A 17,369-nucleotide genomic window follows, 5' to 3' on the forward strand; every position below is an offset into this window, starting at 1 on the left:
CCTATTTAAAAAAACCCCTAATTTTCTAAATGATTCCGTGGTGCTTCCTGATAGTTGCAAGTTTCTCCCAAAAATTCAGGCAAAATTATTATTGCTGCTTCTGACAGCTGAAGTAGCTCACTTGTCTTGTCTGAAAGGAGGGCAGAGATAATAGGTGAGAAAATTATATGGCATTTAGGCCTATTTTTTTTTCCAAGTGGAGAGGGAAAATTTATCACAGCAGTTTGTGAAGTCATTCACACCTCAGAAATGATCAGTTTTGGAAGTAAGTGGGGATGAACATTGCTTCGGGATAGTTTCAGAGTGGCTATTCAGCTTGCGTATCCCGAAATGTTCTAATTAGAGCTGAGCCATGGTGTGCTAATGGGTTGATTCAGGGAGTGTTTCACTTAGGTGGAGGCATCTACTCTGACGTAGGAAGCTGGGGAAGTAAGCTTAGCAAGGACCTGGATGAATCGAAAAAAAATAAAATAAACAAAACCCTAAGCAAAAATACTTTAAAGCCTAATGTAAACCTCTTTTTTTTTTTTTTTTTTTTTTTTGGAAATTCCACGTTGAGAATGGCCGTTCTCAATAACATTGCCCATTACTCCCTAAGATTGTAGTGAGCTGTAAGCGGGCAAACTTGTATGTGCTTTGGATGACTTAACCAAAAAGTCCCGGAGTCTGTTTTCTGTCTGTAGTTGAAGAAGAATTTGCACTTCTTGCCTGGATTCAGTAGGAGATGCTAGAGATGGAAGGCTGACAGGTAAAGGACCCATTTTGTCCAGGGCTTTGTGAGCTCCTGAGGCTTGGCATCCCATCCGATGGCTCTTCAGGTGGCTCTGAAGCCATCTCAAAGGTATCCTCTCTCCCATACCTTGTTCTGCAGCCCATCTGCTGTCCCACTTGCCGCTTCAGACCATCTGCGAGAGCTGCAGGGGTTGTCCACAGGTGTAACTGTGATTTCACTGTACTCAGTGTGGTTCAAGATCTAGAAGCGCTCGGGGTAGCTACTAGGGATCCACAGGCTACAGTTAAGGGTTGTGTGTTTGAGGAGGAGGTGGGGAAAAAATGGCTTTCAGGCATTGTGCGGAGAGTAGCAGAGAAAACCCTGTCTGTGGTTTAGATATTTATTTTTTTTTTTGTAATGTGGATTATCATGGGCACTTGATTTCCAAGTGGTTTGTTTTTTTTTTTTCAATTCCTTTTGAAATGTTTCCCTTTAAAGAGGAGTGTCTGTAATTGTGAAAATAAATCCAGTGTAAAGGCATTGATTTAAAAGGAAGTAAGAGAATACTTTTTGTGCGTGTATAAAGGACCGTATTTGTGCTTTTGTCCCTTTAGTTGTTCCAAAGACCGAATGCCCTTGCTGTTCAGCAGCTCACAGCAGCGCAGCAGCAGCAGTACGCGTTGGCAGCTGCCCATCAGCCTCACATAGGTAAGTCTTGCATTTAATACATTACATTTTGCTGGACTTTGGTTAATCCTCAGAATACATTGGGAAAATACTAGGGAAAAAGGATTGATAGATTTTAGAGAATCCTACGTGTGTTTTTGCAACTGGTAGTCGACATGCACGCAGAAGTATATTGTTTGAAGATTTACTTGAAAAATTCTGGAGGTATCTCTTGCACACTTCAGAAGCTCTAGAGCATTCATGTCTGGCAGGAATGACACTCTTACCCTTGCTGAGAGTGCTGTTCAGTAATGAGAGCGTTTTGAAGTAATTGCTTGCTCCGAGTGAGGCATGAATTGAGGTAAGTGGCACAGTGAAGTGAGGGGAAAAATGCACAATTCCGTATACACCTGAATGTGCTTCCTGTGATTCAGCTGCCTAGGGTCTGACTGGAAGTTAAAGTTGTCATTTATGCGAACACATGATTCATATTATTAAAACAGTATAGATTAACTGGGAAGGAAGCACTTAATCCTGTGCATAGAAAAACTGGAGAACTGTGGAAGGGCTGCTCATGGATGATTAAACTATCTTAGGGTTAAATGTTTTTAGTGCAATAAGCAATTTAAGTGGTAGTTTTTCCTACCCGAAAGCCTGATACAAATCTGTTGGGACTCTCCCAGCCCTGTGCAGTGCACTTTTGTGCCTATGGGAGCTCAGGGATAGAGCTGAATTAAAATTATTTAGCTTTTTAACTTACCCCTTTCACCTTCACCTCCCCTCCACACCCCTCTTCCACCCACCTGTAATTTCTCTAATGATTAAACTGTTTCCTTGCAGAGGAAGGTAATGCCTACACGGCAGTGATAGTGCCCTGCCATGTTGCCTGTGCACTCCTGAGCTCCTTCCAAACTAGTTAATGGAAGTACTGGTATTGTGTAATGAGCATGGAACTCAGAAAGTAGGGTAGATACTGGTTCTTGATCAACTTACTATAGAAAATACAAAATAGTAACGAGCAATTAGATAATGGTAATATCTAGCTGGTGTTAATAGTCACCTAAACAGTACGGGTGTGTCTGTGCTGGAGAGATACCTGAGCAAGTATGGATGCTGTCTATAGACTATTTTACCACTTCAACTTTCCTTTTGGGGCATTGCATCCTTGGAATTAGGTTTCTTATATGTAAATTATATCCTCTGAAGATTGTTCTATTAAGACTCTGGGAAATGCAGTGGTTGCTCCCTCCCTATAGAAAGCAACCTGTAAAAAGCTTGAAAATACTAAAGGAACCTGAGCTTTTGTGTTGACCAACCAGGTAGCCAGAAGTGTTTTGGTAGGGCTTCAGTCCTAGTTAAGTTTGTTTTTACTGACAGGTATGTTTTCAGCAGGTTTAGCGCCTGCTGCCTTTGTCCCCAATCCGTACATCATCAGCGCTGCTCCACCGGGAACAGATCCGTACGCAGCCGGACTTGCAGCGGCTGCGACATTAGGTGAGATACTTCAGTTGTCCGTGCATTAGCAACCATTTTCTGTACCAAAACTGCTCTTGAGTCTGTGATTGTGAAAATTAAATATTAGTACGTTGTAATTTCTGTGGAGACATAATTGTATATCAGTGAATTGAAACAGAATTTGTCTCGGAAACCCTATTTTCTGTACGTTAAATGTGATAATTCTTGTATAACACTTGCTATGGGCTCTCTATCTGTTGAGGGTAAACAACCAGAGGAAATCTGAAATGAAACACTTGCAGACATAAATGTTGCTACATGTTTGGGGTGTTTTGGTAACTGACAGTAGTGAGAGATACCTTTGAAAATACACTTATTAAAATCTAGAAAGATGGAGGATGTGTTTTCCTGCCAGGAAAGTTGTATGTCATTGCTGTTTAGCTTGATTTACTGTAGTGCGTCCTGCAAATGAGAGCTTTTCCTTTTGCAAGAGTCTGTTAAGAACTTATGTTTTTTTAGGTTCTTTAGGTAAAAACATCCCGTATCTGCTGTGAGGCTTATACTATGAATATGCAGTTTTCCAGATGGCAGGCAAAGATGGTGGCTTTTGTCTTCATACAAGATCTTTCTCCCAAACGTTCATGTATCAGTTTCCAAATTCTTTCCAACTGTCATAGCCAAAATTGTTTTATCTTGAGATGACAGCTCGGTAAAACAGCTTATCAGGCAGTGTGAAGAACACATTGTACGTTGAACTTTTGCTGTGTATGCCATAAAGTTCTTGCCTAAGCATTGAGGAGAAAGAAAGAATGTACTCTCAGAAGAACATTTTTATAACCATGCTTTGCTTTCCTTGAGCCATCGGGAGAGGAAACCTTCTACACTTCAAATAAAAACTTCTTTGTTTGGAGTGGAGGTGATTTTTAGTGGAACTTGCACATTGTTGCCACACTCCGTTTACAACTTGTATACTCACTACAAATCTCTTCCACTGTGGAATAGCTTGTACCAAATCAAAAGCATAAAACATTGGTTGTATGTGAATGTAGTGCTCTGCCAAATGGTGTTGTGGTTTGGTACGTGACTTTTTGGCATGTTTAACAGCTCTTGCATAACCACTGCTTAGCTTTTAAGCTTTGAGGCCAGTATCAGGTCAAGCTTGGAAATAGGATTTCAGCAACTGTTACCCAGTTGAATGGCATTTTTAATGGATCATATGGATGTATGTAAAAGAATCAAGATTATAATTTGAAGATATGGGCTTTGGACTTTTTGACTGCTGTGAATTTTGTATGCTGATTGCATAACAACAATGCAAGATTAAGTTTAGGTAACAGCGTGCTGTTGGCAAACAAATGATGCTGTGATTAAATGGAAGAAAGCCAAGAGCTAGAGTACAAGGATATTTCTAATAGTCCAGGAGTTGATAAACTATCATGTGTTGATGAATGCTGGTAGTGAATGAATTACCTGAACTCTTGGTGGCAAGTACAAGTAGGAAGCTTCTGTCAGGACGTAGCAGGGAAGAGGTACTGGAACGCTAACAATTCCAGTTAAAGTCAGAGGAGGTGCTTTGTAAATAAATACTATAAAAATAGGATTTGGGTTGGCCTTTTTGCATCACGTCAGTGCTTAGCTAGTGCTCATTCTTCAGTAACACCCTGAAGTTCAGCAGAGCAGGAGGTCAGCATCTAGATTTCATAGAAAGACCACATGTAACTGCTGCTGGATTTCTAGGAAACAGCAAGCATGTTTGTGACAACTTCTTTTTTTTCTTTCTTCTTTTTCTCAGCAATATTGAAGCCGCAGCTGCCTGAATATCTGATTGGGGCCTTATAAATTTGAACTAGGAAATAACATACCCCAGGATACTTAAAGCATCCCAAAATTTGGCATCAGGTTCTCTACTTGAACAATTTTTAAACTTTATGACTCTTGAAAACAAAATGAAAGAATGTATAGTGCGCTGCAATGTATTTGTAGTGTTGCACCACTAAGAAATACAAGTTCCTTCATCCACGTCATTGGGCTTTGGACCCTAACAGCTAGAAATGGCAATATAACAAACTTGTGGTTGATGTTTGCTTTAGGAAAAGCATCTTTCTCTGTCTAGACTTGAGTGGTTTTGAAAGCCTTTTCTCTGTAATGACTGAGTGCAGCACTGAAGGGCGTGGGACAATTTATATGTAACTCTAAACATCTAAAGGCAGAAGGCCTCCCTGGTGCGTCTGGGAGTGTTAAATTGGGAGGACTTGGAGAACTTTATGAGATGGAAGAAATGAGTTTAGAGTTGTTGGTAGTTTATAGCTCACAGTTACTTTTAGAGCAAAGGGGAAACTTTTACATGTTTTATGGCGGAGATAATTCTGTCAATTAAGATTCTGCCATTATGGCAGCTTTTTCATGATTGTAAGGCTGTCAGCCTTGTGATAATATGCTTTTTCTTCCCAACAATAGTAGCATTTTAAAGAACAAATTTAAATGCAGAGGGAAGGGCTTCCTAGACTAAAGAAAATATCACTTGTGAATTTAAACCATGGGGAAGATACTGCTGTCTTTAAAAAGTGTTGTGTAATTGCCTTCTATCATTGGAGAAAGGTGTCACTCAAAAAAAAAAAAAAAAAGAAAACTTGCCTTTTATAAGACAAGTCAGGAAATGTCGATTCCCTCTGAGGTGGTGTGTTACAGGTAGAAAAGTGTTTCTGCTCTTTGTAGAGAAGTGGATGCTGGAATAATCTACATAGAGGAAAAACACAGTGCTCCTAGACTGAAGGTAGAGTCGGTTTGGATGCGTCTGCACTGTGCTTCTCAGGCATTGGGTTTCTTAGAAGCCTCATTCGCTTGGTGCTGACCTGTGTCCCATGCAGAGCCAGTTCAGAGCTGGAGACAGGTATGGATGCATGCACATCCCGCCTAGGACCGGGGTTTGGAGGAGCACCTGCAGCTGGCTCTTTCCCAGCTGCCTTGGACCCGGTGTCATGCAAGGGTGCATCTCCTCTTCTGGATCCATGCCAGCCTCAGGTGCTGTGCGGCAGGGTTTGCACGAGGCTGCACCAGAGCTGCTTGAGTCCGATTGTTTCTCACCTCCATCCCTAAAAAGACACCACTTCATGGATATCTGCAGGTGCTGTACCCATGATTCTGAAGCGATCACCTCACAAGTCACTAGTCATTGATCAAGTTGCTATTTGCAGCCCTGCATTTTCAGACGTGAGGTTCTTGAGGCTATTTAACCTGGTGGTCACCAAGTGCTCATCCTTGGCAAGAGGGGGTTGGCTGTTCCTACAGAGAGCAGGTATGGCTTCTGCTTAAAGAGATTTGAGTGTGAAGGCTGAGATTAAAAGCAAAAATTTTGGTCTGAACACACTTACAGATGGATTTGCTAGTGTTTCTTGAAAGGCATATTTGTGGGTGTCTGTGGCCAATGTGTGAGATGCAATAGTGGGAATATTTGATTTCAAAGGCAGTAGAATAGCTTTTATTTTCTCGTGTGTGCATATCTTTAATAAGTGTAAAAGCAGATGCAATATCTCCTGAAGTAAAGAGACACTCTTATGTGTTTTTAGAAGTCTGGCAATGATGACACACTTGCCCTCACTGAGAACACTGTTCAATAATGAGCCTCACCATGTGCTCAAGTGAGCTGAGCCAGACTTGCAGCTCTTTTAAGCCCAGCTGCCTGCAAACTTCAAACACTTTGTGTTTCTTCTTCTTTTAAACACTTAAGGCTTTTGCAGACCTGACAAGCAACCTCTAACTAGGGATGGGAAAAAAAGTCCATCTAGGCTATGCTTGTTTGATAATTAGAACTGAGATTAAAATAACCCAGAGAGATGCCCAAATTTTGCCCAGATAGAGGGTATTGCAGCAACTTCCCAGCAGCCTAAGGGCAAACGCAGACTAATTACTTGCATAAAATGGAGCAGTTGCAACTGTTTTCCTGTTGAGTGCAGAAGCACCCTAGCAGTCAGCATCTGATCTGCATTGACTTGAATATAAACAGGTTATAAGCCACCGATTAGCTATGTGTCTGTAACTACTTAGGTCAAAATAGGCAGTGCCATTGTGGGACTGATTCATTTTCTGCAGCTTTTTTTTTTCATTTTAGCTACCACTGCTCATGAATTTCCAGATTGGAAGGTAAGAAACAAGTGGTTGCTGCTCCAAGACAAATCTGAGTAGGACAGATAAGTCACCTTCTCTGCCTGATGGTACGTGGTAAATCCAGCAAGAGTGGATTTTGTGGCAGAGCTTTAGTGTGAGATACAGATCCAACTGGGCAGCATGCATTGCTAAAGTGCCTGGCATTAGACAACAGGCTACTTGTAACGTCTCCCTGCTGTACGTAGAGCTGGGCATGTGTGTTAATGATGCTACAAAATCCTAATTTTGGGGGAAGTACGATGGTTAAAAACAAAATAATAAAAGGAGTGTAACTATTTCACTTTTGAAATATGAATTTAATATTTGACATTAAATATGAAATGAGTATCTTGAAGTGTTGCTGAATCTCCCCAGTCTGCAGTATTGATTGCAGGAGCAGTTGTTTATCCAGGCTGAGATCCAGACTGTTGCACAGTGGATTGCTTTTGCATTATGTAGTAGTTCATTTGAGAGAAACATGTTACTGTATAAACAACAAAACCGAAAGATTACTTCCTTGATTTTTTTTTTTTTTTAACCCCTTTGTCGTACTCAGGTTTACACTCAGCAGTGTCTTTTTGCATCTCCCTTTTTTTACTGTCACCCCTCCTTTTTGGGGGAATAGTTTTTAAGTCTCTTGGGGCAAACGCTCATAGTCTTTGTGTGTTACACTTGTTCTCCTTGCAGCGGCTTACCGTAAGACATAACTAACAGCAATACTGAAATGACTTGGTTGGAACTCAAATGCTAACCATCTGTCTTAAAATAGAAGCTATTTTTACTCCATATAAGAACAAGTGTGTGGTTCAAGTTCACTAAAGACTTATTTATTCTACAGTGTCAAATATGACTGTGACACTCTACTTTAAAAAGGCTAGCATGCCATAATTTACTCCTGCTGTGGGGAAGGAACCCGTGGGATAGGTGATGTATTTGAAAAGCAAAGGAAATACCTCTACTTTTCTGCTGACCTTTCCAAAAGATATCGAACAGACATATTAAAAAATATTATTGGATTCGCATACATGTTATTTGGTGGGATGGACTCCACCGTTCAGCGCAGAGTACTCGCCGCTTCCTCAGCGTTATGCCAACTAGATTTATTTAAGGATATAGGCTGCCATTCAGCTATTGCCGAATTAAGTGTGTGGTGTTCTGAGACTTGATAAAACACAATGCATCTTCAAAAGTTATGCTTTTTCTGATGCTCTCCAAGATTATTTGTCTTTTTTTAAGCCTCTTGAGTTTGAGGAGGGGGGAACAGGAAAAGATATAGGATCATACAGCCTCTTTTATGGTGGTTTGCAAATGCAAAACAGGACCGAGTGGCTAGAAAAATAACATTTTAAACACTTGAGAATTGATACTATCCAGCTGCAAAGAGGTTTTCTTAATTTATTGGGGAGCTAAATGATAGATGTTATTGAGCTGTGAATGTCAGCTGGGATTAGAAGAGACTTGTATATCTCTGTGCTTAAACCAGTTTCCTTCTCTTTTGGTTAAAGATAAAGTTTTGTTCCTTCACTATAAAATTAGGGCACAACATGGAATGTAAAAACGTGGAATTTCAACAGGATCACTGATAGCAGGACTTGACCTCATCCAATAAGGTAAAAGCAAGTAAAGATGAAATTTCAAGTCTGCCTTGTAAGCTTTTAAAAAATGAATACAAATGCCAGAATCCCTCCGTATTTGCAAAGGATTTAAAGCAGATCACCATGAAATAGGATTTGTTAAACCAAATATGACGAGCAGGTATTTTTGGTGGCCGTTTGCTGTGTAATGTTTGTCGCGCTACAGAAGCTCACCGATTCCCTTGGTGTTTCAGGCCCGGCGGTTGTCCCTCACCAGTACTATGGAGTTACACCCTGGGGAGTTTATCCTGCCAGTCTCTTCCAGCAGCAAGCCGCTGCAGCTGCCGCTGCAACTAATTCAGCAAATCAGCAGACCACTCAGCAAACCCAGCAGGGCCAACAACAGGTAAGGGGTGGGATGCTTTGCACGTTACATCATTTACAGGGAAGATGGCAACTTTGAAGAATCCTGATTTTTTTCTTTTTTTTCTTTTTTTTTTTTTTTCCCCCAATGTCTGCTCCTGACCCTCAGTTATAAGTAGCTTTAAGTGAGGAGAAAAGCCTTTGGCCTCTATTAAAAACAAAAACATCTATACATTCTGCTACATCATTTATACGTCACGCACGTGGAGGGTAACGCATGTACATTTGTGGTGGTGAACTGTTGCGTGTTAAGGCTTTGGAAACCATATTAAGTAATTGATTTGTGAACACTGAACTACGCGGTAGCAAACGCATGTCGCTCATGTGCGAGTGGAAATCATCATCTTACAATCTGTTTTCGTGCCCATCATGCAATTTGAAGGCCATGGAGTTGATGATAATGCATGTCAAATACTAAGTGTCAGTAAGTGTGTTCTTATCTTCAGGGTGCTGTCCAGTATAGAATGCTTTTTTTGATGAAGACTAGCTTTAAAAGGGTCAAAGTAACAGCGGAATGAATTGGTTCGGTATCCATGTGAGAACTTGGAGACAGAAAATGAGTGCAAAAAGAAAACACTGAATTTCCTATTTTTACAAGGCAAACTGTGCAGCTATTTTGCTTTAGTCTGCACAAAAATTTGGAGAATTTGACACCTTAAAAAGACAAAATTAATGAAGTTAGTGAAGGGTTTTCCTGTGATCTGCTCTTACCCCTTGAAGTGTATTAGAGATTAATATTGAGACAGGTATCTGTTGTTTGAATGGTATTTGCTTTTTGAAAAAAAAAACAAACCAATGAAGAGGTCACACTGGGGGCTGATAAGGGGAAGTTTTTCATTACATACTTTGTGAATGATGTGTGCTTGATGGGGTTTGCACCATCCGCCTCTTCTGTCTTAATCCCTTGGCGGTGGCAGCATATTGGATTGTGTAGCCTATAGTTTTTTTTCTGTGGAAAATTGTTATGCATCTTTGTAATGAATCACTGTGTAATTTCTTGTTCGTTTCTTTTTTTTTTTCTTTAGTTTTTCCTGTACTTGGAATTGAACTAGGTTAATTTTCTTAACTTCAGTTAGGTAAAATAAGCATTTTAAAGGACTAGTATTTAATCATAGTTGTACGTCTGATGCAGATGACACAAATGCAAATCTAGCAACTGCAGGAGCAGAAGGTGGAAACTGTGAGACTGGTACAAGAATTAATAGGGAACACTAATTGTCTTCCTTTACTATATTGAAAAGCCATCCTAAATGTTTTACAGAGTTGTATGGGAGAGCAGATTGTTAGCTTGCTGTTTAAATCAGTGTTTTAAAAAAATAAAATCCAAACTTTCAGACTAAGCTGATGGTTGCTAAACTTGAGTAAGTTCAATGCTAGAAGGACGAGAGGTGTCCCATCATCCTTCTTTTGGTTCTTGTTCCCCTTGGCCACATGATCGGATATGCTCCACTTTTCTCCTTTCAGACCTCAGCAGCGCCCATAGGACAGGTGCCAAGAACCAGACTTGGACTTCTGTTACCTGGCCAGCTCGCCGGCACAACCCCAGCTAGTTTGTCTAGTATTTGATTAAGCGCTGGTCTTTGCCTGACATTGACTTTATACGGTTTTATTGGCCTCTGTCCCACGGTTCTTCCTGCTTGGAAAGAAAATGAGTTTGTTACTCTACTGAAAAGTGAGGTGACTCCTTTCTCGTAGTAACACAAACCCTTCCTTTCTGGTCCTCGTGTGTTTGAGAGAGCAATTATAGTTGATAGCAATTGGCAACTGAATTTATTAGGTTCTGCTTTGAAAACTAAAGCAAAACCCAGTGTTGGGTAGTATTATAAGGCCTTTTCCGATAATAAAAACAGTGATTGTTTCACACCAGCGATTCAGTGATCAGGAGAACACTTTGCTCCTGACAAAGTTAATCATCAAACCTCCCCATGTGGCAGGTCACAGACAGGAGCGTGTTAAGCAGAACTCCTGCACGTACCCGTGTGCACAGGTAAAATGGCATTAAGAGTGTGTTAAAGCCATTTAGGCTTTGACATTCAAACTGGGAGCCTTTCCTCGTGAGGAAGGTGTGTGCTAAGAGAGCTTTTGCAAAGGCTTAGGCTATTAAAATAAAAAATATCAATCATTGGTAGCCTTTATAATATTTTTCATTACTTTTATAGCTGTGAAGCAGGCATGAGTGGGGATCATTTGTAATGCAAACCTTCCACGTGAAAGAGGATACAGGGTATATTTTTTGGATGAAATTTTTTCTAAGAAGTGCTGAGGCAAATGTTTTGGAAACCTAGAGCGATGATTATGGACAGTTGATTTGTGATGCTTACGACATCTTAATAGCGTATTTATAAAAAAAAACACCAACATTTCACTTCCTGCAGCCCACCATCCATCACGTATATTCTGTACAGTGCCCTTGCACAGTGCGTGCTTACCAAGCAGCTGCGACTTGTGAGACTCCCTGGGCTGAAGAGTTCCCGTTCAGGCTTTGACAGTGACAGCAAACTGTGAGATGCATGTCTAAATTAGTTAACCTCAGGATCCTCTCCCATTTTCTCCTTTTAATAACTTTATCGGGCGACACATACAATGTTACTTTTTGCAAGGAGGCACGCTGAGTACCAAAAGATGGCTTTTTTAATAGGCTGACCTCGCTAGTGGGTGAAGGCTCTTGCATCACCACTTCAAGTAAAAGGCTTTTGCAAACAAAACCTGTCACAGGTAATTGCAGGAAAGGTCAGTTTGCCATCTTCCCCTTTGAGAGCAACATGTGCTTAAACCGCAAGAGCTACATATAAAAGTCGGTGTGTGATCTTTGATCATTATTTCCAATGAGTAAGTGTCATGTCACTGGGTTGCTGTTTTCTGTGGGGGCTGGCAGCTTGGAAAAACCCATGTCACCTTGTGTCATCAGTCCCCAGCTCCTAAGTGGGGCTTTTTAAGGTTTCTGCTCAAGTGGACTTTCAGCGGTGCTTTTGTGGCAGAGACCAGATGTTATCTGGATGGGGCAGATGGCTTGCAAACTAACAAAGGACGAGTATTGAAGGTATATCAAGAAATGAAAGAGGTCAGATGGTGAAGTGCTGCCAGATTATGCTCAGTAAGCCTGAGAGGGGATATATTCTTTAAGTTGGCTCTTCTGCATTTACCCATCATAGTGGTGTCAAGGTTTGTGGTGGCGAAGGCAGCTCTGCCCTGAGAAAAGGGTTGGGGTTGTCACACACTAATTGTACAAGAACTTAAACTAAATTGCTACTGATGCTCTTACATGTGTCTGATGATCGTGGCTTGCTCCTGGGTCCCACAATAAAAGATCGATGTTCCTCTGTCTTCTCCAGGTTCTCCGTGGAGGAGCCAGTCAGCGTCCTTTGACCCCAAATCAGAACCAGCAGGGACAGCAGACTGATCCGCTGGTGGCCGCTGCAGCCGTCAATTCTGCCCTTGCCTTTGGGCAAGGGCTGGCAGCAGGGATGCCAGGTAGGGGTTCCTCGGGAGCTGCAACTTCTCCAATGCCCAGGGAGATCTAACAAAATTATATCTTGTGTCTCTGCATGGTGTCATGTCTGCCTGACATTCAGCAGTATTTTGGTTTTATTGTTTTCGGTTTTAATCTGTGGGTATACAAGGCATTTTCGAGAGGCTGTTAGATGTGAACCTAACTAATGCAGCATTTAAGTTAAATCAGGATTTAGGTCCCTGTGTCACAGATGAAAACAAATGTTATCAACTGTATTGCTGTACAGGTGTATTAGTTGCTTGTGTACTCCAAAGAACTGATGGCTCCTATTGAACGTTGCTTTCAGATTTTTCTGTGGATCACGCTAGCTTATGTGAACTTTATTTTAAAACCTCAGAGATATCTTAGTCCTATTCATTAGCCTTGTCTTTCCATCCCTGCCGGGTACTTGACTTTAACAGGACAGGGGCTTCCCCTTTATGATTTCTTCCAGGCAAATACCTAGTGGCTTAAAAATGAGAAGAGAAAACGAATAAAAGGAAGCAGGGTTTTATTCTAATTTATAATTCTGCAAGAGAGGAGCTACTGTATGGATTCTAACTCTGATCCATGAGGCTGTGTGATACAAATGCTTTTGACATTCAGTTATACAGAATATTATTGTAATGGCAAAGGGCAAATGTAAGTATTTTTTTTGAATAACGTGCAAGTATGCCCTACTGATCAAATGTAAGAGAACAGGATTATTTTGACCTCAGGTCTCCTCACTGGAAGTGTCACGTGCTTGTTACATGGGGTTCTTTTATGGTTTAAGAAGAATATTGCTGTATTAAGTTACAAAATGAACTGTAACATGCATGTTTCCAAGCAATCTGCAGATTTCCTTAAGTCTGCATTATTGGGGTTTTGGGGGTTGTATTTGCAAAGCAAATATTCACAGAGAACATTCTCTTTGTGACCCCACCTTGGAGAATCACTTCCGTTTTTCCTGAAAGTTTTATTTGTAGAGTTATATAGCGAGGTACCTAAATAGCTGTATACTACTGCAAGTCCATTGCTTTGTGTATCACCAACATATTTGATTTAAGAGGTTTTTTTATATATTAAAGAATGCTTTATGATACATACCTTCAAAAATACATTAAGTTCCGTGTCTTGTTTGCATGTGTGTACACACTGAACAACTTCAGCAAGCAGTGGGAGAGTTGGAATTGCACTGTGTTCACGTATATGAACATGTTGTATTTATAATGGAAAGGAAAAAGTGCTTTTGGATTTTAAGACTTCTTTTTAACTGTGTAACTGAATTTACACTGAGGACAATGCTAGTATAGTAGGTTTGGCAGGGGGAGGGGGAAATGTCTTCTCTGCCTGAAAGACTTGCTAGTGTAAAATCATAAAACTGTTAATACAGACTTCTTTTCTTTTGCTGCAGGAGAAGCAGAGCTGTTGTTGCTTATTCTTTTTCCATTCAGATTTTCCTTTGAAAATCCTAGCAAGTACAAGCACTGTACTTATCCGAGGCTGACTGATCTGCTATGTGTTGCGTTGCTTGTTACCTTACCTGTGCACCTGTAATTTGCCTCTTCAGGTTACCCAGTGCTGGCTCCTGCTGCTTACTATGACCAAACGGGTGCTCTCGTGGTGAATGCAGGGGCCAGGAATGGCCTGGGGGCCCCTGTCCGTCTGGTAGCCCCTGCTCCAGTCATCATCAGCTCCTCCGCAGCTCAAGCAGGTGAGTCCCAGTCCCATCAAGTGAAAATCTGTTTCATCCCTGGCAGAGAATGGCCCTAAAATCCACTGGGCTCTCTGCTGGCAATGATGACACACTTGCCCTCACTGAGATCCATTGCGGGGATTGTTGTTGAGAACATCCTCTGTGCTCACTGTGGGCTGAGCCTCCAGAACAGCCTTGGAGATGTAGCATCACATAAACTCTTATTATTTTGCAGAATTTCATGACAGTTATTTAAATTTGTCTGCTGGCATCTAGTTTCCCATGTAATAAAAGGGTTTAGCCTGTGTAGAACTCCCAAATGATCACCTTGGGTAAAATGTTACATGCCTGGCCTTTGCCATGAGTTGTTTCAAGTTTTATTAGGGTTCTTTTGGAGTTCAAGGCTTTAAAAGGATTTTTTTCAGCTAGAATCTGTGCGTGTAAGCAGTCTTTGCCAGTGTTAGTAACAGATTATGAAATGGGCCTTTTAATTGTTTCCTTGTAGCTCTTGTTTATTTTGCTTTTTCTTTTACTTTGGAACTGGCTGAAAAACAAAAGTACTTGGTTTTGATGTTCTTAGCACCACAGGATTGCATTTTGTGCACTAAAGGGCAATTTTGCTTATTTCAAAACTTGGGTTTCTTAACTGGATATTGCTAAGTGTGTGGCTGTATTGATTTGAATCTTAGATCTTGGGAGAAAAGCAACATTTTTGTGTGTTTGATCTATGTAGCTCTAATAATACAAGCAGCAGTAATAATAACTAGACATTGTTGGTATTCAGTGGCTCTGTGCAAGACTTGCAGAGCTCAGATATAAAGTAAAGAGACTTTATGCAGAGTTTGATACAAAAGGGAGATTTTCATCCTGAGAGGAAAGAAAAATATCTATAGTAAATAAAAGGAGTCTGCTAAGTTTTAACTTCCAAAGCTGCTATGAAAATGGATTTTTTCAGTCTATGCTTCCCATTACTGTTTCTCCAGCGGTTGCAGCTGCTGCAGCTTCGGCCAACGGTGCAGCGGGCGGCCTGGCAGGAACGACAAACGGACCATTTCGCCCTTTAGGAACTCAGCAACCTCAACCCCAACCCCAGCAGCAGCCCACCAACAACCTGGCATCCAGCTCATTTTACGGCAACAACTCTCTCAGCAGCAATTCCCAGAGCAGCTCGCTCTTTTCTCAGGGCTCTGCCCAGCCTGCCAACACTTCCCTGGGATTTGGAAGCAGCAGCTCTCTCGGTGCCACGCTGGGGTCTGCGCTGGGAGGATTTGGGACAGCGGGTAAGAACAGCAGCTTCTTCATGGATGGGGAAAAGGAGAGAAGCAGATAGCTCCAAATGCAGGTGGTGGGCTTGTGAGCCACTGGAGCTGGCACTGGTGCACCGAGCGGCTGAGCCCTCCTCTTCATCCAGCTGAGGTTAAATGGAAGTTTTCTTTGAGGGACTTCTAGGCATTCAAAATCTGCAGTACTTTCTGGTGAAAATTCTTTTAGTGGGTGATACAATTAGAAGTACCAAAGTGATGAATTTGTTTTGTTATGATCGGTCGTCCCCTTGTTGCTACTGATTAAATTTTTAAACAGCTTTGAGTTTCCTTGCCTTTACCTGCATGTGCTTGGTGAAGATACTGCTCTAACAGGAATTGGCTCGGGAGTGGTATCATCCATGTGCTAACCCTTACCTCAGAATAATGGCTGCTTAACTTTTCAAGATTTTAAAAAAAGCTGATCTGAGGTGGTTTCGATGCTTTATTCTGGGAATTGTTTGTATCATACACCAAAAAAAGTCAGTTATTATGGTTGCAAGAAATGTTACGTACGTGGTTTGGTTTGATTTGTCTGTTAGGCAGTTGGAGACAAAGACTTTTTTCAGAATAAAACCAAACCAGGAAGATGTCTATGGGTTGTTTGTTTTGGTTTGGTTTTTTTCCTTAGGTTTGTTTTTTTGAAGTAGAACAATTGTTTTAATTACTGCTTAGTCTCAGAGGTAGTAATTATGGCCTGAACTTTCCTGCATTCATCAATGTGAAGGGCGAGTTAAAACAGGCCTTTTGAATCTACTCCATCAGAAAAGACTGAGGGACATACTGTCACTACATTAAATCAGAGTTTTAAATAGAAGTGATTCTAAATATTTTTCTTAAAACCAGCCTGAGAATTTGAACTGTCTTGGATTCAGGTAAACACAGCATTCGCTTCTTTCACTTCAGTTTATTTAACTAATTGAATTCAATTACTAGTTTGCTCAATGCCAAGACGCACAAACTTGTTTTCCCTGGGATCAATGAATAGAAATGTGAGGCTATTGCTTCTGGAACTTGTGTACAGTCGTGAAAAATGATTAGTTCATTACAGTTCACAATTTCACTATTTATTAAACAAGATTTTAATGCAAAATTCATTTTTTCCCCCTCAAGTTGACAGAGCATTTAAAGAGTTTGTATTTGACTATCAAGAAAACTCTTAAAAAAAAAAATTGAGTTTGTGTTAAATTGAATTCTGATTTCCATCTCAATAAAGCTTGGTGCAAACAGGAGCTGTGTTCTAATATAATGAAAGGTGAGCACAAGGATTTCAAGTAAATGTACAAGAAGCTGTACATACTCTTAAGTAAACATGAATAGATAAAATCTCACATTGGATTTGTTTTAGCTCTAATGGCCAAAGAATAAATATGAGGCAATGCTTGTAGGGCAATGTAATATCTTCTGTTAAACTAAGTGATATGCTTAGGGAAAAAGAGCTTTGAAGTATACAAACCTTCTTCTGAAGGTTCAGAAGCAAAGCGTTAAGCATCTGTGTGCAAAAACCAACGTGTTCGCTGTCGTTTCATTCTGTCACTTCTTTTAGGTAGGTTTTTATCTTCTTGATCTTTCTGCTTGTAGATTTTTGGGGCTGTGTTTCTCGATGTGTTCTATCGGTATAAAAACTACAAAACTCTAAATGCAAAGACAGGATTCAAGCTGATTTTTGTTTTAAATCAAGGATTTCTGCCTGATCATTAACAGCATGGTTTTAATTAATGGATTTCATTTGGGCACGTGCAACACCCTTAGGAAAACAACAGCCTGGTGCAATGAAGTTGTTAATAGGTGCGGTTGTACCGTCTCTCCAGCTACCTACTTGTCTCAGGCAGCTTACTGACGTCACACAATTTTACTCTCTTCCTCTTTTCAGTTGCTAACTCAAACACTGGCAGGGGCTCCCCCCCCGCGCCCCCCTCCGAGAGGA

At 40.8% G+C, this 17,369-nt stretch overlaps 1 protein-coding gene across 1 annotated transcript; it reads left to right on the plus strand.

Annotated features, from left to right (window-relative positions):
- Positions 1–1,326: 1,326 nt before the first annotated feature.
- On the plus strand, positions 1,327–17,333 carry LOC104164094 (pumilio homolog 1-like; the record flags this gene model as incomplete). Its single annotated transcript, XM_009703321.1, has 7 exons — positions 1,327–1,420; positions 2,768–2,872; positions 8,805–8,956; positions 12,306–12,444; positions 14,016–14,159; positions 15,125–15,421; positions 17,316–17,333. Coding segments are annotated over 7 exons (949 nt in total), but the record flags the coding sequence as incomplete, so codon positions are not given.
- Between the last annotated feature and the right edge of the window lie 36 nt (positions 17,334–17,369).

Source organism: Cariama cristata, unplaced genomic scaffold (genome assembly GCF_000690535.1).
Source record: "Cariama cristata isolate BGI_N322 unplaced genomic scaffold, ASM69053v1 scaffold26556, whole genome shotgun sequence".
Taxonomy (NCBI): domain Eukaryota; kingdom Metazoa; phylum Chordata; class Aves; order Cariamiformes; family Cariamidae; genus Cariama; species Cariama cristata.